Source organism: Motacilla alba, chromosome 4 (genome assembly GCF_015832195.1).
Source record: "Motacilla alba alba isolate MOTALB_02 chromosome 4, Motacilla_alba_V1.0_pri, whole genome shotgun sequence".
NCBI lineage: Eukaryota > Metazoa > Chordata > Aves > Passeriformes > Motacillidae > Motacilla > Motacilla alba.
The window spans coordinates 70,840,699-70,860,580 of record NC_052019.1 but is presented as its reverse complement, the minus strand read 5'-3'; the positions used below and the strand labels follow the sequence as shown (position 1 = coordinate 70,860,580).

At 49.8% G+C, this 19,882-nt stretch overlaps 1 protein-coding gene across 10 annotated transcripts in view; it reads left to right on the top strand.

Moving 5' to 3' along the window:
- Positions 1-19,882, top strand: part of SLC4A4 (solute carrier family 4 member 4) — a 152,597-nt gene that overhangs the window by 104,131 nt on the left and 28,584 nt on the right. For 7 of the 10 annotated variants that reach the window (XM_038136531.1, XM_038136532.1, XM_038136530.1 and 4 more), the window contains 7 exons: positions 354-533; positions 4,961-5,056; positions 7,198-7,274; positions 12,772-12,929; positions 17,425-17,512; positions 18,752-18,906; positions 19,204-19,317. In XM_038136531.1, coding sequence (XP_037992459.1) covers positions 354-533; positions 4,961-5,056; positions 7,198-7,274; positions 12,772-12,929; positions 17,425-17,512; positions 18,752-18,906; positions 19,204-19,317 — 868 coding nt within the window. The remainder of the gene's footprint in view (positions 1-353; positions 534-4,960; positions 5,057-7,197; positions 7,275-12,771; positions 12,930-17,424; positions 17,513-18,751; positions 18,907-19,203; positions 19,318-19,882) is intronic. The other 3 variants (XM_038136525.1, XM_038136533.1, XM_038136526.1) reach the window with 2 other exon arrangements.

The following is a 19,882-nucleotide window of genomic DNA, read 5'->3' as shown; positions in this document are numbered from 1 at the left end:
TCTTCAAGAAAGTCCGGGCTCAGAGGGGATTCCTTTTCTGAGCTAAGAACCGGCTTACCCTGGTCTTTGGAATAGGCTCTGTGGCACGTAGGAAATAGCAGAAGGGAGTCTCAGTGCAATAGGTGTGGGTTAGTGGCTCATGCTGGATGGAAATGCTCATGTTCTGTTTCAAGAGGAATGTCTAAAAGAGATTTTCGTACAAATAAAAGCTGGCTTTGAGATGGTAAGAAAGCCTTCAAGAAGGCAGGGTGAAAATGCCTCCAGCCCCTCCCTCTCTCCGCTCTCCCTGGAAGCGGTTTTGAGCTCTGTGGTTAATTTTGCTCTCCCCTCCCTCCCCCTTCCCGTGCCCACAGAGATGATCGTTGACAATCAGATCGAGACGGGGCTGCTGAAACCCGACCTGAAGGACAAGGTCACCTACACGCTGCTCAGGAAGCACCGGCACCAGACCAAGAAATCCAACCTGCGCTCGCTGGCTGACATTGGAAAGACCGTCTCCAGTGCAAGTAGGATGTTTTCCAACCCCGATAATGGTAATGCAGAGGCTACCTGGCTATAGCCTTCTCTGTCACAGCCACCCGCCCGCCCAGAACTAACTGCGTGGCCCTGACCCCGCTTCCTAACCCCCAGGAGTAGCGAGGCCGTGCTGATGGCGCATCAGCGGGGGCTCTGCAGGCTGCTTGGCCCTGGCACGGCGCTCTAACCACACCTTCACTGGACTGGCAGGGACTCCAGGGGCAGGCAGCTGGCGTCTAGGAGATGGCTTAGGAGCTATGATAGGAAAGAGAGATTCGCCAAAAGCTTTGGTGGGGCCTGACCCTTAAAAGGCCGATCACCTGAAACATTTGGGCAGACGAAGCTTCCGTGCACATTCCGTGTCTGTAACAGTGTCGGTGGCACTGTGAATCAAAAATGACCTGGTAGTAACACCTAGCTTGCATTTTATTGCCTACAATCATTGTCCAGTGGGGTAAAGCTGATTTCCATCTTGCTTTATTCATCCTAAAATAGTTTTGTGGCGTGTGTTGTGAATATGTGTCCTGTTTTCTCTGGAAAAGGTGTAGTAGGTAGTGCCATGTTGGTAGTGATGTCCCTAAATGTGTGTGTGTGTGTATGCAGACAGCTACGGAGGCCTGGGCGCTGACTCAGTGCTTGCTCCTTGGTGGAGACTTGGGGTCTTCTTGCTCATGGTAATAAAAAAAAAAAAAGAGGAGCTTTATGCCTCTCGTCATGCCTTGGAGTTCTCTTGACTGTCTCCTGTGGCAGTCTGGAAATGGGGCTGAAAGTTGCCATTTTAAAATACCCAGAAATAAAGGCAAATGAAGAAATTATTTTCTTCTTGCTCCACCAAAGGCCTCTTAGCTTGCTGTGTTTGGCTTCTAAAACTCGCCCTAACATTCCTTCCTAACCTATTCTCACACTTCATTAATATTTCCTACCTTGGATCATCCTTTCATTTTGCAGCAGGAGTGTGTGTGTGTGTGTGGAGACTGTTCCTTGCTCTGGGTGATGCCTCTTGTCGTGTCCAGTGCCTTGATAAGGTGGTGAGTGAGGGAGTAAGGCAAGGTGCAGTAAGGTGAACCAAGGGAGCCTTCTCAGGGAACATCCCTGCAGGAGGCCAGCGGAGAGGCGAGGGACTGGACTCTGGGGAGAGCTCTGGGAGGAAATGACAGCTTTAGAGAAGGGGCTCAGCACGGCCAGATGAGTGCCACAGCTGGAGGAGCCGTGGGCAGGGACTCCTTCTGCTGCACCACGTTGCTACGAGCCCCAGGCAGCCTGGCCTTTGGGATGCCTTCCCATGGCGTGCTCCCCACGGTTGGGATGGAAGGCGTCTGCTTTCTGTTACCACCTCCGTGACACCGACCCTTTCTGGCCCTTTGATGGCCGGGTTTGCTGAGGGGAGCAGCACCCTGGCCTGTGGCCACAGTGTGTGGGAGGCTGAACAGCAGCCATGTCTTCAGCTCCTGGTGCTCAGGTGTTTCGGTCACCTTTTGTAGGGGATACCCTCAGTTCTCAGCTGCAAACCCCTCTTCCTGCACGTAGGCAGAGCTTATCCCAGGAAGAGTGATGCTGACAAAGGGCATTCCTCACATTCTCCCTCAGCCCCTGCTCATTTTTCACGTCTAAAGGCCTTCTTTACTTGGATTTTAAGTGATTTCAATTTCATTCATTTCTTGTTCTTGTTTGAATGGGCCGTGCAGGTCCTGGCTCAGTTGGACTGATTCTCCAGGAATTCTTTCCTGGTCTGGCCATCAGCCACTCCTTTTATGTTGCTCTGTCTCTGGTCTCCCACCTGGGATATTGATGTGCTCTGAGGATGTGTAACACACTCTGTTCATGACAGTGCAAGTGCATTGAGACTCTAGCAGGGCGAGACTGACACATGGGGGAAATACCTGATGAATAGTCAGGTATTTATTTATTATTTACACTTCAGTGGAAAAGTAACTACAGAACGTATTTGATCAGGTTTTACCTTGCTTTCAGTCGGTGTCTCATGTGTCCTTTAGACAGATAAAAATTTTATGAGGCCAACGGGAGTGCAGCTGTCTCTTAGCATAGCTAATCACCCTAATGGCTGTGCCACCAGCCCCAAGCACTGCTAAAATTCCCTTGAGTTTCTTTCCAGGTAGGTGTTTGTTTTCATTTCAGTGTCAGTGAAACATCCATCCAATAGGTCTGAGCATCCGCCTGCCCTCTGCACAACAGCTTTACAGGCTGGTGTAGCTGCCCCCTGCTTGACTGGCTCTGCAGGGAGCAGCTATACCTGCAAGCCAGCCAACCTGCAAGCCAGCCAACCTGCCCTTGAACACTTCCAGGGCTGGGACCTGTTTGCTAGATCTGAAATTTGGAAATATACCCTGGGCTGTGGCTCAAAAGAATCCTGAGGAGACTCTATCTCACTTGGGTTGGAGCGCTTAAATAACTGAAGTCTTAGGGCCTCCAAAATGTTCTTATTTTCAACTTCTGAGACGAATGAACCCTATGCAGTTATCCCAGATGCCTCTAGAAATTCAGGAACCTAAGAAAGAGAGATGTCTCTGCCCATCTCCCTGCCATAACTGATCCTGGAGCATCTCTCCTTTCCCAGCCCTCCCTGGGGGTGGAGGTGGCTCTGTGGTCCCTGGGTGGGTCATCCTCAGCCCCATCTTTGATGTCACTGCTCTGTTTGAAGGTAAGGTAGTGATCAGATGGGCAGAGACATGGCCAAGATGTGCTCTGACGCCTGCTCTCCATCACTGCATCATAGAGGCTGACAGGTGATGCTGTGGCAGGATGTTTTGTCAGGAACCCCTTTGCTCTGGGAAAGGAATTGGGCAAAAGAGGGTAGTTCCTCGTGTGCTGTGGGTGGAGGAGGATAAATCACAACACTCCTTTGCTGTCTGTTCAGTAGGAAAAGGATGACTGCCAAAATTCTGGGCGTACAAAGCTGGACTAAGCAATCCCTCCACGTCACCTTGTGAAGACACAGCCCTTTTCCTTGCTTCCTTTGGTGGAAGGGTGAGCTGTATGGAGTGTTCAGCAAGGATATTTCCGTGTTATATATTGATGAGGCTCCTGCAGGGGTTTTTGATGGGTTTTTGCCAGGTTTTTTGTGTGTGTCTGGTTTTGTTGAATGGCTTTTGAAGAGTTCTTTGTATCCTTTCCTGGCACAGCCCTTGTCCTGGAGCCCTGGAGCAGTACATGACACCTGTGCTAGCAGCTCTCCAGGTGGCACACCTTGGGCTTTGCCATGCCACAACATGGGATCTGTGGTCCCCATCCCTTCTGCAGGTGCCCGAGGACTGACCAGTATTTACCAGCCTTCTGTGATGACATTTGCTTTCCATTTTGAGATTTTTTCTTTCAGAGCTTTGTACCCTGCCAGCGTTTTGTATAATTTAACACCTGTGGGAGCCTTTGGCAAGTGAGAAATGATGAAATGCTGCTAAACCCAAGCTGGCAGAGCCTGTAGAAAACTGTGATGTGTTTAAGTGTGTGTGTTTAACCACCATAAATAATGGCACGGTCCCATCACCGCGTGGGTGCTGCCTAAACACCTCCTGAGCACTGTTTGTTCACACCGTGCTGGCAGCATGGTTTGGAAACCATGAGTTGAGTGGGAATAGCAGGCTGTTGGCAAGGTGTCAGCTGAGGCACAGACAGGAGGGTACCTGGCTGCGGGGGGAGAAAGGTTTTATTCTACTTTAGAATCCTAGAGGAGTTTGGGTTGGAAGGGAGCTGAAAGACCATCTTGTTCCAGCTCCCTGCCACTGGAAGGGAAACCTTCCACTAGCCCAGGTGACTCCAGGCCCTGTTGCTCAGACACTTCCAGGGATGGGGCAGCCGTGGCTCCTCTGGTTCAGCATTAATCAGTTCAGTGCTTTTCACTTGAACTGGGACTTCAGTGCCTTTACAGCTGAACAGTGGCATCAGCTGAACAATACCAGAAACGAGGTGGTGTCCGAGGAATGCTTGGAAAACCCTTATCAGTGTGTATATTGGCATCATTGGAAGCACTAAGGTGAGCCTTTCCAAGTCTGGATTGGTGTGCCTGAGTGTGTGTGGATGGGGTCAGGATGCTCAAAATTGGCTCCTGGGACACGACCTGATCTTTGTTTTCAAAAACCTGTTACGGATGGTGCTGCAGCCTGGAACTGCTCAGTGCCACCAGCACTGCAGCTGCTCACTCACTTCCATGAGATCTGCTTCAAAGATGCCTAAATTTGAGACACCAGGGGTGGAAAGCTGTGTCCAGCCCTGCCAAGTGGACGCTGCGAGGTGGAGCCACGGAGGAGACGTCAGGATCTAAATGAGTGGGCTTCGGTGACGGCACTGTGCAGCTCAGACCTTCTCTCCTGCCCGGCTTCCCCGTGCCTTTCTTTCTGCCATAATTTTCTTTTCTTTTCTTTTAACTTTTCCCCTCTGCTCTCTCGCTGCTCTTTGCTGCCGCCGCCGTCTCCCGCTTGCCCGGCACAAGCACGCAGCCCGCTGGAGAGCTCCGTGCCCTGCCTGGCCACGCGCACGCTGGACGATGAACTGGGAGTGCAGCGCAGCCCCAGCGTGGGATGGCTCAGTAAGTGCCGGCAGCGCCCGGGGCGGGCGGGCTGGGCCAGCGGAGCAAGGGAACGCCGCCAGCCAGGCTCTAATGCTTGCTGCTGCGTTAACCGTGGGGAGAGCGTGGATGCCTTCTGGGGGAATGCTGCTCTGGCTGTTCCCGTTATCCCCCGTCGCTCTGTTTCATTCTGTTTTCCTTCTTTCCTTCATCTGGGATGAAGCAGGTGGGTCAGGCCATACTCCCCTTCCAAGGGTAATCTAGGATGGCTGCTGGCGCTTTTTTTTTTGTCTCTTGAAGTATCCTTTGGCTGTTAAAGGGCCTTAAATATTGTAATTTTCCTATAAATTATCCTCAGAAATAGTCTGCCAGCTTGATCTCTCTGGGGTGAGCCACACAGGTCTTTGACACCGCTCCTGTCTGATTCCCTGTGTCAGGGAGCCTTGCTGATCCCAGAGGAGCGCACTGCTCCTCCCAGGAAGGCACAGCTTAGGGCAGTGGTGGCACGGAGGTGTTCTTTGGTGACCACAACAAGTGACCGAAGTCGGAATTCCAGGGTATTCCCGTTGTCAGATGGCTATGGAGCTGATTCGTAGGACGAGGGAATGGCATGGAGGGGTTTGGACTGCCGCCGTACTTCCCTCACGAGTCCTTGGCTGAGCAGGGCCATGGACAGGCTCAGGTCACCTTTGCCAGAAAGACAGGAATGGGAGTTGGGCCTGGATCAGGAAATGATCCTTCGTTAGCAGCCACCATAAGGGTGAGTGTCGTGGGCCAGAAGGATCCACAGGGATCTCAGCAGCCAAAATTTGTACTCCACGTGTTTGTTTGGAGCTGCTCTGAGTTTGTGTGGCTATGTTGACCCCCCTAGGAGAAGCAGGCTGCTAGCAAGAGGAGAGAAAGGCACAAAGCCTCCTCCTCTTGGGAGAAGGGTCATTGTATCCCAGGGAACAGTCAGCTTGAAATCCAATAAACAAAAGAAAACAAGTGATGTAATCTGGAAAAAATAGCAGCTAAGTGGGGTCTTAAATAACAGCAGGAAGAGTTGGAGCTGGGGATCCCCCTTTGTAATAAATGGTTTGTCTAATTGTGCTCAGCTTTGGCTGTGCTGAGGTTGCTGGACGTGGCAGTAACACACAGCAGATGCAGCTACTTTCAATCTATCCCCACTTATGTTGTAAAGAAAACCCAGCTCTGGGGAGTCCAGAGTTTTTTATTCCCTCTCCGTTTTATTCCCAGCTCCTTATGCTGATTTGTTATTGAGCTTGTTTGTGCTGGGAGCTGATGAACACTGAGGACTTGGACATTCCTTATAATAATATCAAATAAATTTTGTCTCAAAACACAGCCTCAGTTGGGAGATGCCTCCTTGCCATTTTTTTTTCCTTAATATTTCCTCTCTTTCCAATGAAGTTCATGGTCAGAAACTCTGGCCTAAAAGCTCCTGGTGCTGTGTTTCAGGTTCCTGCAAACGTGGATGAGAAGGAATGGGAACATTTCAGGATAATTTATACTGTTCATACTGACCACTATGATTTCTGATCCTGTATCCGTCCCAGAAGCCTTTGTTTACTCTTGGTTTGTTGTTTGTTTGTGTCTTGGGTTGTTTTAAATTGAATTATTCTGCTGTGTCTCTGGAGAGTTTCTTCACCTCTCTGGAGAATCTGGTGTCAGGAATTGGTGGCTCCTGAGCTTAATTAATGAGCTTGCTTGGAGTGAGGGAGGTGTTCAAAGGAGCAGGAGCTGCCACCCTCCCTCTCTGCCTGCGCCGTGTGCAGTGTCTGGGATGCTGAGGGGACACATGCCAGGGCTTTGCACCCTGGAAGGTCCCAGCTCTGTGGAGGGATGAGTTTTTGGTGGATCCTGGGTGAGCTGGCCAGCAGTGTGGTGCTGCGTCGCTTTTCTCCATCAGGCAGGAATTGTGGGAAGTCCTTGGACTCTTGTGCTGTCCTGGGAGTCACCGGACTGCTGTGGGTCAGAGGTGACGAAGCGTTAGCATCTTCGACACCCCCCGTGCCACGTGAAGTGCCAGAAAGCAGCTTGTCAGGGCCTGGAATTGCCCACATCAGCCTCCCAGGGACAGGTGTTGCCATAGCCTGAGCCTCTGTGTTCTGAGTGGATCCGAGCAGGTGCTTTAACTGGTGTTGACGTTGTTCCTGCAGGCAGCCCGGCCATGGCTCACCGAAACCTGACTTCCACCAGCCTCAACGACATCTCGGACAAGCCTGAGAAGGACCAGGTAAGATCCAGGCCCAGCCTTCTCTCAGGGATGTGTTTGGAGAGGAGCTGGATGTTGGGGGAGAGGGCTCCTCTGTTCCTTAACCCTGGTAACAAAGATGAGTGAGTATTTTTGAGTCCTGTGACTGGTTCCTCCACTCTTTAAGCACCAACCCTTGCAAACAGCAGGTTCATCTCTTACAAGGTCTGAAGCAAGTGACACCACATAGATGGCATCTTGCTGATCCCCATGAGAAAGGAGGTGAAATACCCTGGGATTGATGGATTTTGGATCCTCTTCTTGCTGAGGGGTTACAAGGGTCTGCAGAGGAGCACCCTGGGCTGAGTGTTCACAGGAACTATGGAGTAGAGCAGGAGCACTCAGGGAAACGTGTCCCTTCTGCAGCAGCTGGTGGAACAAAGGTGCCACCTCCCCTTGCCTTCCTCCCCAGCAGGAAGGTGGCTGTGCTGACAGGTGCTCTGGGAGAGCAGCTCCAAAATGCAGTCAGTAATCAAGTTAAAATTGGCCTCCAGTGACAAATCTCCATGGGCTTGACCTCTTCCTTAGCCCAGGGAAATGTTTGTGGTGTGGCATACGGGCTGCCTTTGTGTGAGCTTCCGTCCTTTCCCAAGGCTGCCGGCTCTGAGGGGTAAGAGTAACTTTATTCCAGCTCTTAGAAAAACTGGTGGCTCAATGAGGTCTCTGTGCAAGCTTCAAAAAACCTTTGTCTGGGTTCAAAAAGTGGGTTATTCTCAAAGCCCGGCTGTTTCTTTCGCAGAATCTCTTTTTTTTTGTCTGCATCTTCCAGCATTCCCTAGTCCCATGGTAATTCTGAATGCAAATGAGAGTCACTTGGGAAAACTGTTTGGGTAGCACGGCGTTGCTGGCCAGTTGGGGATGACTCCCATCCTTCTGCAATGGCTGGTCACAGTCTTCTCTAAGTGCCTTTTTGTCCTGAAAGGGACACAGCAACATAACTGAGATAGAATAGTGAGTTCAGACTAATAAAACATTTTAAAAAGAAATGTATATTTGCCTAAAGAAATACACTTTCCATGGAAAGAGAAGGGGAGCAGCGTGTTTTGCACTGACCTCAGTGTCATGCAGTGTTGTACTGTGTTCTAGCATCACCTGTACTGGTAGTGTTTGCAAAATACCTGTTTCCTTTAGTACACACAGCCACACCTGGGGAAGAAGGAGGATTGTTAAATAGCTTTTTGTCATTGGACAAACTCCTGTGTTATATTTTTGATCCCATTGTAGTTGTGGTTTTAGTGCTAGACAAGCCCAAAGCTGGGGCTGAGCATTGCTGCAGCTTTGCAGCTCTCAGCGCTGCAGACAGTCTCCACTGCCCCTCCTGTCTCTGGAAATCCAGATAATGGACTTTTGTGGAGAATTCAGTATAAAAATAGATGTTTTGGTAGCACTAATAGAGAAATCTGTTAATAGATGCAGCTGGGAGCAGGCTCCCAACTTCTTAACTTCCAGTGTACATAATGCCTGGCTCTTGGTAGTGAGAACTGTTTCTTGCTAAGTGCAGAGTTCCAAAAATCCTCTCAGTTAATTAGCCCATGTTCTGCTGATGAACTGCTTTAGACAAAGTGGGAGCCTTGTCCTCCTGCACCTTGAGACATCACCTTAGAGCTCAGTTTTCATGGCCGATCGACTCAAAGTCCTGCCTTGATTGAGTTTGTGGCATTGTGGTGGTGCCTGGCAGCTTCCCTGAGCAGGACTCAGCGTGCCATGCAGGAGGCACAGCAGTACTCCATCGTGTTACCACAACAGGAGCTGCAAAGGGAGCAGGCTCACTTGCCTTGGCAGCAGGGAGGCTGGCTGTTGTTATTTGGGCATCCCATCTGGAAGCTGGACAGTTCGTGAGGCCATACAGGCAGGGAGGAGTCTGCTGGAGACCCAGAACATCCCAGTTTTTATTTATTTGTGTGCCTGTAAGAACTGTGAGGGGTGAGGTCAGTCTGTAGCAGTTGTGTGGAGCAGGACTGCCTTCCTGCATCCTTAATCAATGCCTGGTTTTGCACAGGTAGAGAATTGCATGCCCATGTTTCAGAGGAAAAAAAGGCTTTGACCAAACTTCCTCGTACCTTCAGTGATTTTCCTGTCTTCCTACATCCTTAATATTCAGTTCTGCAACCTTTAGTGCTTTTTAGAATGGTGCAGCTAATAATCCAGGGAATTCAGAGCCAACATACTCCTCTAATCTGCAGCGTTCCTGCTCCTTTTCTCTGGTTTGCATGTCAGGGATGTGAGCTGTCAGAGAATCCTCCTGGATTCATCCCTGCTGCCAGGCACCCAGACAGCTCTGCCTGGCTCAGGGGTGTTCCTTATGCCTGCTGAAGCAGGCAGTGTGCGCCAGCCAGCTCTCTCTGCCGTGGGAAGGGTGGCTGGATCCACTGGGATGGCAAAGAGGCTGGCTCAGGATCCTGCCGAAGCCACCGGGGCCCCGGCCCAAACCGCTCGGATGAGAAACAGCTTCAGTAAGGGCCCAGATTTGGGGTTGGCTCTTCTGTCATGTTCTTTGCTTTGGGCTTGCTTGGCATTTTCTAAAGGTAGTTAGGGAAGAGGAGGTGAATTCCCTTTCATTGTGCTTGCTTTGGCAGAGCACTGCTCCTGAGGTAGCAGCACAGAGAAGGGATTTGCCTTCATTTGCCGTACTTCAGGAGGTGTTGGCTGCAGTTAATGCCCTGGGCATTTGCAGCTGGAGAGACAAGCAGTGGCATTTGGGGACAATTTATTCTTCTTTTCTGTATAGCAATTAATAAATGATCATCTAGACTTCCTGCCCTCTCCTGGGCTTCCAGCTCTCTGTTGCCAGACACACCAGTGGTGCTGGAGCTATGTCCATAAAACCAGGGCCTCTCACAGCTGGAGAATTCCTCTAGCTCCTGAACATCAAGTTGTTGGATCAGATTTTTCACCAGCATCATATTTATGCAATCCCAGAATCTCAGAATGGATTGGGATCTTAAATATCATCCTATTCCACCCCCTGCCACGGGCAGGGCCACTTTCCACTGGACCAGGCTGCTCCAACCCCTGTCCAGCCTGGCCTTGGGCAATTCCAGGGATGGGGCAGCCACGTCTTAATATCTAAAAAACATTTTAAGCTCTTTTTCCCAGCTTTTGTGTGAAGGAGAGTGACTGAAAGGAGTCAGGTAGATGTTTTCTCAGCCCCTCTGGTGCCATAGTGCCAGCAGACCACAGGAAGCTGGGGAAGTTCTACTGCTGTTCTTACTCCAGTCCCTCCTCCTGCAAGAAATCCTTTGGCTGTGCTCTGTTAGAATGTCCTTGGCAGCTCCGAGGGGCTGCACCACCAGGACTCCTTCAGTGCTCAACATGTAGAATAAAGGGGACATGAAAGGAAAGCTGTTTTCCCAGGGACCTGCTACTCCCGAGCTGATGCAACAGCGTAAAGCACGGGAATGTATGTTGATATAAGGGGAGTTTCCTGACCTGGTGTTATCTGTGTTTCCAGAGGGCTTGGATGTGGGACGAGCCTGGCTCTGAATGAATACGGTCAGTCAGAGGGAGGCACAAAACCCTTCTTATTTGTTGTGGTGTAGGCACTGTGTATTCAACCCAGTGTTTCCATGTCAACAGGGGATCCGTGCCAAAGCCAGCGCTGGAGTTAAAAAAGAAATTGGCCTTGTTTAGAGAAGCCCTCCTGCCTTTCCTGGGGACTCATGGACAGGGAGGCGCTGGCTGGATCCCATCCTTGGGAATGCAGTCCTGTGATTGATTGTGGGTGTGGTTGCTGCTTTTCCTGCTGGAACATCTTCTCATCTCCACACTTGCAAGCAGACATTCCCAATTTTGAGGTCTGTCAGCCTGGGTGATGTACTTTCACTCCACAGAGCTCCAGTGGGAATGACTGTCTTCCAGCACAGTCAATACCACCCTTCCGGAGGAAAGGAGAAGCTTCTAGAAAGTTTAGTTAACTGGAGTTTCCTCCACTTTTGCTGTTTTTCTTGATGCAGAGAGCAGTTTTGCCTGCCTGGTTTCTCCCTATATCCACAGCGGTCCTCTAAAGCATCCTAGGGTGATGGAGCAGCCTGGAGTCTGGAAGGTTCCCCTGGAGGCAGGTGTTCAGGGGATAGGCTGTGGGAAGGTGATGAGGTGATCTTAAACCTATGTGTGAGCAGATACAGAAAAGCAGACAGAGACACGTTCAAGCTCCAGAGGAATTAACCTTCCATAAGTGCTACTTTGGAGTGTGTACTCAGGAGCTGCTTTCATTGGCAGTCAATCCAGAGTGGTGTTGATGGTCCGAGTGTTCCAGTACATTTAAGGGAATTGGGATTCTGAGGTTGCTGTGCCTTTTTGCAAGTACAGTGCTGGAAACCTGTGGCTTTTAACATAACATTAGTGGTTGGGGTAGAATGATGTTCAATTTGGCAGGGAAAAGTGAAGTTCCCTCATCCCTCCCTTGTTCCTGGATGCTGCTGAGGAGTCAGATCTTTGCAAAGCTTCTTTGGGGGATGGTTCAGAATGGATTTTAAGTGCTGACTGCACTCATTACCTGTCTGATAAATGATTTAAGAAAGTGATGAGTGGTGCTGCAAAACTCATTTGGAGATTAAAAAACCCACTATAATGGCAGCTCTTCAAAATTAGTAACAGTGGTTTGCTGTCTGGGCAGGGGGAAGGGGCTGGAGCCTTTGGTCTCAGAAGCTGTGTGGGCACAAGAAGCCTTGCAGGTCAGTTCTGGCTCAGAGAATTATCTGGGCTTGGGCCAGGCGCCCAAACCAGCCCTGGTGTTGCTGAATGATCCTCGTTCAGCCACACGGCCAGCCTGGTGAGGTAAATAAAATGTTTGTTGTGTTTTTGCTGTCTTTCCATTATTGTTTTAGCACCACCATGCTCTCAAATACTGTCTGTGGAAGAACTGGTAGGGCTTTTCCAGACTTCTTCCACGGTGCTCCTTGATGCTTATTTACTGTTTCTTCTGGTGGTAATCCTGATTGAAGCATGCAGGGGTAGGATAGTTCCAGCAGGTTTCTTCCTGTTCAGTCAGTTCATGTATTTTCTGGGGACTTTTTCCATTTTCCTCCTTCCTTGAGTCACCTCATGCAGCTCATTAGGGATTCGTAGCCCAGTTCAGTGCCCCCCTCTCGCTGCTGCTCCTGGCAGTACATCCTCCCTCTCCATTCACCCTTTGCCAGGCACACACAGAGCATCTCCAGAGATCACCCAGGCAGAGGGGGCAGATTGGGAACCAGCTGAGGGCAGGGTTTTCAAAAGCCTTCAATTCCAAATTCATTCTGCCGCTGCTGAAGTTCAAACAAAGGCGTCTCGCGGAGGCTGAGTTTTAGAACCCAGAGGCTGCTGCTGCTCAGTGTTTTCCCTTTCCCTGGTGATGACATTTCTCCATGGCTGGATCCAGACCCAGGGTGCACACTGCAGGGTCCACCAGCACGCACAGTTACTGCCCAGAGGTACAGAGATGAGAGGAATGTGTCCAACGCAACTTAATTTTCTTTTCCTTCCTGTTCCACTGCTGCAGCTGAAGAATAAATTCATGAAGAAGTTGCCCCGTGACGCTGAGGCCTCCAACGTGCTGGTGGGGGAGGTGGATTTCCTGGAGAGCCCCTTCATTGCCTTCGTGCGGCTGCAGCAGGCGGTCATGCTGGGAGCTCTCACCGAGGTCCCCGTTCCCACACGGTAAGGAAACCCAGCCCCGGGCAGGCTCCACCCAGGGAGCCTGCATTTCCACCTGGGAGAGTTAAAACAACAGGCCAGAAGATGTTCTCCGTGCCTTCCGTGCCGTGACATGCAGAACCGTCAGGATTGGTGGTGTAAAGTAACAAAACTCACTGAAGCTGCTTCATCATTTTCAGCTCCTGAGTTTGGTTATAAGTAAACCATTACACAAACACACTGACTTAACAACTCAGCAGTAAAGCACTGTCAGTGTTGCATTTAAGTCCTGGGGCTTTTTTCCTGCCCCTTCTGTACAGATCCCAGGTTCCCTCTGCACATTTTTGCTGTGCATATTATGCCTCTTCAACTCAGATCAAATGGAAAATTCAATTCTGGCCCTCCTGGGGCAAAAAAAAAGTCAGGTGAACTTGGACATACAATTCTGCTGGGGCTTGTTGCTTTGTAATGCATGATGGCTCAAGGAAAAATGTCAGAGAGATATTTCATTTATTGACTCATGTTGCAAATTAATCTCAGTCTCACAAATAGCAATATATCTTGTGTTCTTAAATATTTGAAGTCACTGCTTGAGTATGGCTGCCTGTCGAAGCTGCCCTGTGTGAATTCATGGGACTATCCCAGCCCTTGTATGGAGTGGAAGTTAGATGGCTGTTGGAATCCTTGCCTCTTTCTGTGTACCAAAGGGAAAGGAGCATTAGCTTTGCTCTTTAGTGGTGGTAGCAGTTTGTGTTTCTTGGAGTGGTTTCGTCAAGTGGTTTCTTACAGCCACATCCCCAGCTGTCAGTACTCTGGATATTCAGGTAGGAGTGTTGGGGACCCAGGTGTGCCTTCATTCTGCAGCAGGTTATTCATTCCTCAGCTCTCCTGGCCACTGTGTGCTTCAGTCTTTCAGCTTCCCACTCTAATCCCTCTGGCTATTTTTTAAACATATCTCCAAATTCTTTTCAGCAGTTGTAAGATGAGGTATTGTTTGCCGTGGTGGTGGGAGCCAGGAAGTTCGATCCAGGATTGCTGGACAGCCTCATTACTCAGCAGCAGTAATCAAGGCAGTATGTCCTTCCATGCCAGCACTTTGCCCAGGAAATAGTATTATCCATTTGCTGTTCTCCAAAGCAAATACTGGCCCTAATCAAAGCAGGAAGGCTCATTAGGTGGCTTTCATGAGTGATGAAGAGCCATTTGCCATGGCTGCATCCTAGGAAATTCAATCAAGGAAATCCCCTCAGGGCCAGGAGGAGCTGTGATGGAACATCTCCGGTGCCGCCAGCATTCCTGCCGTGGGCCTGCACTTAAAGCCCGCAGACTGCAGGATGCTGGAGCCTCTGGCATGCCCAGCCTTCTGTCCTGCGGGGCCTCTCCTTTTATTCCCTTCAGTTGTTGATTCCCTGGGAAAACTGCGGGTGTCACTCGGTCCCAGCTGGGCGCTGCGCAGCCTCCCGGGGTTTCCAAAGCTGTGGGTGCTGTGGGCTGCAGCACTGGCACGGGCCAGGTCTCTCAGTACTGCCAGTGTGACCTGTGTGCCTCTCCCACAGGTTTTATGTAGGGCAGGAGGGGGTTAAACATTCAGGGTTTGGCTCAGGGCTGGTCCAGCCCCTCCGTCTGGGGTGCAGTGTTAGGTGAACATTTCCTGCTCTTAAGCAACTGCAGATAGAGAAGGAGGGAATGGTTTGGGTTGGAAGGGAAGAGAGCTCAAAGCCCATCTTGTTTCAACCCCCTTCCATGGGCAGGGACACCTTCCAGTATCCCAGGTTGCTCCAGGCCCTGTCCAGCCAGGATTTGGACACTCCAGGGATGGGACAGCCGCAGCTTCTCTGGGCAGCCTGTGCCAGGGCCTCACCCCTGTCACAGAGAAGAATTTCCTCCTAACAACCAGTGTAACCCTGACCTGTGTCAGTGGGAAACCATTCCCCTGTGTCCTGTCGCTCCAGGTCCTTGTCCCAAGTCCCTCTCCAGCTCTCCTGGAGCCCTTTTAGGTGCTGGAAGGGGCTCTGAGCTCTCCCTGGAGCTTTCTCTTCTCCAGGCCGATCACCCCCAGCTCTCCCAGCCTGACTTCAGAGCACAGGGGCTAGTATGGAAACATCAGGGATATGCAGTTGGAACAGAGATATCCCAGCCTTTCCTGAGTTTTCTTTTTACTGGTCACATTGAAAAAGCCTTTAAGGCCTTTGGTTTTCTCGTGTCAAATTTAATCCCACAGTACTTGGGACTCCTCATTTGGGGAAGCCCTGAGCTGGCAACATGGCTTGGGAATGGCTTTGTATTTTCATCAGAGCAATGCACGATCGTGTGTTCAAGGCTGCTGTTTCATGCAATGAAGATGGGGAGAAAGATGATGAATGAGCCAGGAGAAGATGTTTTTGGAGATAAGCTGCACAGACTTGCACAGTCTGGTGTGCAGAGCTGGAAAAGGCCGGTGTCTGCAGCTCTCACATGAAGTGAGGTAACTTGCCCAAGGTACTTGGGAAGCGAGGGGCAGATCCAGGAGTCTGGTCTTCCCTGGCCTCCAAAGGCACTTTTCCTCCAGGACTTGGCTGAGATTCCTTTGTTGAGGTGCCTTCAGCCTTTATGGAGTTGCTGTTCTAGCAATACATTGAGAGAAACATTGAATTTTGGTACTACTTCTGAGAGACTTTGAGCTTGGGAGAACCTCCCATTCCCTGCCTTGCAGCATTATTAGCAATGTTAGGTGTCAGAAATGGGCATTGGATAACTCAGCATGTGTTTTGTGCAGCAGTGAGGAAGGAATTCTTGAGTGGCCTTCAGCAGAGGAAGAGTATGGCACAGCATGGAGTGAGGGCGTTTGTAGCTGGAAACGTTCATAACTAAATGGTTATGAATCTATGCACACATACTCTAGTTCAGGCCACTTGCTGTGGACAGGTAGAAGAATTAGAAAAGAAAGGCCTCACCAAATCAGGCCTGCTCTGGTAAATTAATAGCTAGCCTGTCATTTCTTCTAAGTGCAGCTGAGTAATTTGCAAGTTCCCATCCAAAAACAATCTTAGGTATGAAAGGTTTGTTAACACAATAACTTATTCCTAGGTGAAAAGCAACTAGCACCTGCATAAACAAGAAGAACTGTCTCATGGGAATCAGTAGAAAAAGCGTGTGAACTGACTATAAATACAGAAGTTTGATAGACATGCAAAGTACCATGTACTAACCAGTAAACTAAGTGTAAATATACTGTCCACCAGTAAGATCTGACACAGTGCCTTCTGGTAATCCTATAAAATATAACCATCCTATAAAATATAACCTATACAATAAAGGTTTAGCATTTCTGCATGAAGCAGCTGAGTCCTGTGTGCAAATTAATGCTACAGCCACTGAAATGCATTAATGTTCTTGTGTTTGTAATGTCTGGCCCGTGAAAAGATCTTGTTCTACCCACTGAAGGCAGATCTGAGCTGAATTAGGACAAAGAATTTGGAAAATGCCACAGTCCCCTTGTTTTCAGGAGTGTTTCAGTAGTGCAGGAGCATTCAGGTGCTGCTGCTCTGCGCTGGAAAAGAGCCAGCTGGTTGGGGTTATTGCAGAAGAGAGTTGTGAAAGTGCCTGGTTCTCCTGGAAAACCAGGAGAATGCCAAGCAGCAGCTCCTGAAGTTATGAACCTCTTTCTTTTTATATTAATAATGTTTGGCTAATTTGCATCCTGGAGTTTGGAAAGAGTTGGCTGAGGAACAGTTTTTCTTGAGTGTTATTTTGTAAGAACTGGTAAAGCAGGGAAAGTTCCAGGAGGTGGGAGGAGAGCAGAGGACATGACCTGGGTGTGTGTGGCTTACTCACCTCCCTGTGAACCTCAAGTCAAACACTCAAACGCCTCGTGAAGGACTCGATTAAGAGGTGTTATGTAGCAATGCCAATCAATATGTATTTATGGATCCTGTCCTACTAACTTGCTGCCTTTTTTTCTTTTAGGGCTCTAGATTCTCTTGAGCAGAAAGTGCTTGTTTGGATAAAATACTCCTCATAAGCCATTTAACTTAGTACCTCATCATATTTGAGTTAGGGAGATAAAATAATATTTAATCCAGCCCTTGGAAGGGGATAAGTGCTTCTGGTGAGGTTATTTCATCTGTATGTTTGCATTTCCAAAGGTTTCATATCATGGTGTTTTTTGAACTCTTCAGCAGTGACTTGGATGTAGTTGCTGCCCAAAGAGATCATGTGAAAAATGAAGTGTCCAAGGCCAGGTTGGACAGGGTTTGGAGGAACCTGGCTAGCAGAGGTGTAGATAGCCTTGAGCATCCTTTCCAACACAAACTGTTCTGTGATTCTGTGAAACAAATCCCCATGGAGGTGGACAGGCTTTCACGGTGCACAGGCCATGGTGGGCCACAGGGTGTAACCAAAGGTAGCTTGAGGCCACCGGCAGCCTCCAGATCTCTGACAAGGACCACAATTTCTAAAGTCACATTTCTGTCTAGGTGTTGTGTGAGTACTAAGCAGCTCATTTTGCCATTCTGAAGGAGCAATCTCTTGGTTTTGTCAGATTTCTCTTCATTCTGCTGGGACCAAAGGGCAAAGCCAAGTCCTATCATGAGATCGGCCGAGCCATTGCCACGCTGATGTCGGATGAGGTAGGTGTCTTGGCATCTCCCAGGGAAATGGGGAATGCTTCTCCCAGGTAACAATGTCCTTCCCTCCAGCCTGGTCAACAGGAAGGAGCATTGACATCAAGCTGAAATATCCGTGTTACCTCCTAATTCCATCTGTTGACATAATTACTGCTTCTGGCTTTGTGTTTGTTAAAAGGGTGACTCTAGGAGAGGTTTGTCTGCTGTGTGTCTTTTCCTGCTAGCCATCACTCTTTCGTATCAACTGTGAATTAATTGCTGAATTTAGTCCATTGTGTTGAATTTATTCCTTGTGTCCCATTTTGCCATCCCAGAGTCCCACAGCCAGGGATATGCAGGTGATGCCCGTGGCACCGTTTCCCCCAGGCCGTGGTGCCATGTGTGGCACTGTGTCCCGGGCACTGGCAGTGTTCATGTGTAGCCAGGAGCAGCTGGCCCCTCCTCGCTGCCATGGCTGGCCTTTCAGGATTCATTTACAGCTCCTTCATCCAGCGTCCCTGGGGCCCTGCGTGCCAGGGTTCCTTCACATCAGCTTTGCTTCTTGGCATTGCTTCACGCTCCTACAGCTCCTTCATCACAGCTCAGCCTCCCCAGCTCTGCTGCTCCCTGTCACTCAGTGGTCTGCTTCCCACAGCCCCAGAGTCCCTTCCTGCCACCAGCTCATCTGTCACATGCACTGCTCCACCTCCTCTCCACACAGTCTGGAAGATTCCTATAAAATTCAGCATTAATGCTTTCCCCCCCCCCCCCCCGCCCTTTTCTCATTTGTTCTCCATGATTAATACCAGGTCTTTCACTAAAATCAGTTTATGATGTTGTTTTTGAGTAAATACTGTCATCAGTTCAGTGTCACAGGGTTGAAAAAGCAGCTGGGTTTGATAGACTGAAGTAGGTGGCTTTGTTAAAGTGTCTTCTCCAGGTGTAATTGAAGGAAAGTGTAATTGAGGAAAACTTTTTTGCACTAAAGATATAGATAATTGCTTTACTAACATTTTTAAAGGTTGGAAATAGATGGTTTCCTTAAAATTAGATATATGCCTAAAAGGAAGGAGTCTCTGTTGCTATCCAGGCAAGGGAAGGGGCTTTCTGAGGGACACACCCCCTTGTGCCACATGTCCTGATACTTCTTCAGAGGTTTCTGAGAATGAATTAAGGTGATTTTGTAGAACTCAGCAGCTGCTTCTGGAGTCAGGGCCACAGAAAATGCAAGCCTTTCCCACAGGGAGTCTCTTTTCCTTGCAGGTATTCCATGACATTGCCTATAAAGCCAAGGACCGTCAGGACCTGATCGCAGGCATCGATGAATTTCTGGATGAAGTCATTGTGCTCCCCCCTGGGGAATGGGATCCAGCCATTAGGATAGAGCCCCCCAAGTCTCTCCCTTCTTCAGATAAGAGGTAATAGCAGGAGAGGAGCTCTGTGGCCAAGGACAGTTGGGCATGAGGTGTGGAAAGGGGATGGGAAGAGCCGCTGTTCTGGTTGTGCCAGGTGTATGGAGTGACCTGCACCTGGCTGTCACTGTTTAGAAAGTCCTGGAGATACTTGCCAGCCTTCCTTAGTAGCTGGAGGGAGGATGTTCCTGAAAGTCTGTACCTTTTGAGGTGATGTTGTGGGTGCGCAATAACATAGCTGGTGGTTGGCTGGGCTCTCGGGGGTTCCTCTGGGCCCTCGTGACGTGCTGTGTCCTGGCCCAGGAAGAACATGTACTCGGGTGGGGAGAACGTGCAGATGAACGGCGACACGCCCCACGACGGCGGCCACGGCGGCGGCGGCCACGGCGACTGCGAGGAGCTGCAGCGCACGGGCAGGTCGGTGACACCCCTGCGACGCTTCCCTTGCCAAAACATCCCCAGCCCAGTGCGCTGCCTGTCCAGGCTGAGGTGTGAGCCCAGGATGCGTGCCGGGGGCTGTTCGTGCCCAGGGTGAGGCTGTGTGAAGGGTTCAGCACGTCCGGCTTCAGCAAAGGTCGTGGATCAGATGCTCAGTAAATGATAAAGAGCCAGTAGAAAGGACAGGAGGCACAGGTAGGTGCTGCCTGTTGGGAGCCTGTGAAGTCAGATGAACTGTAGGGGACATAAACATGGCTGGTACAAGCCTCAGTTGATCCGTTTGGATTGCTGAAGGGGTGCCTTGGCCAAAAGCAGAGATGTTCCCTTTTCTGGACATTAGTGTTGCAGTTGGATTGCACAGCTGAAGGCTTTTATGGGACAGAAATAGAGAAGGTAACAGTGCCCCAAGCTCTACTCTCTGCTTTGTTACTCTGCTTTGTGCCACGTTCAAGTCCACTGGAGTGGGCATACAGCTCAGGTGGCCACGAAACAGCGAGCTCAGTGTTTCAAGATCAGTGCACAGGGCTTCATGGTGGCTTTGTGC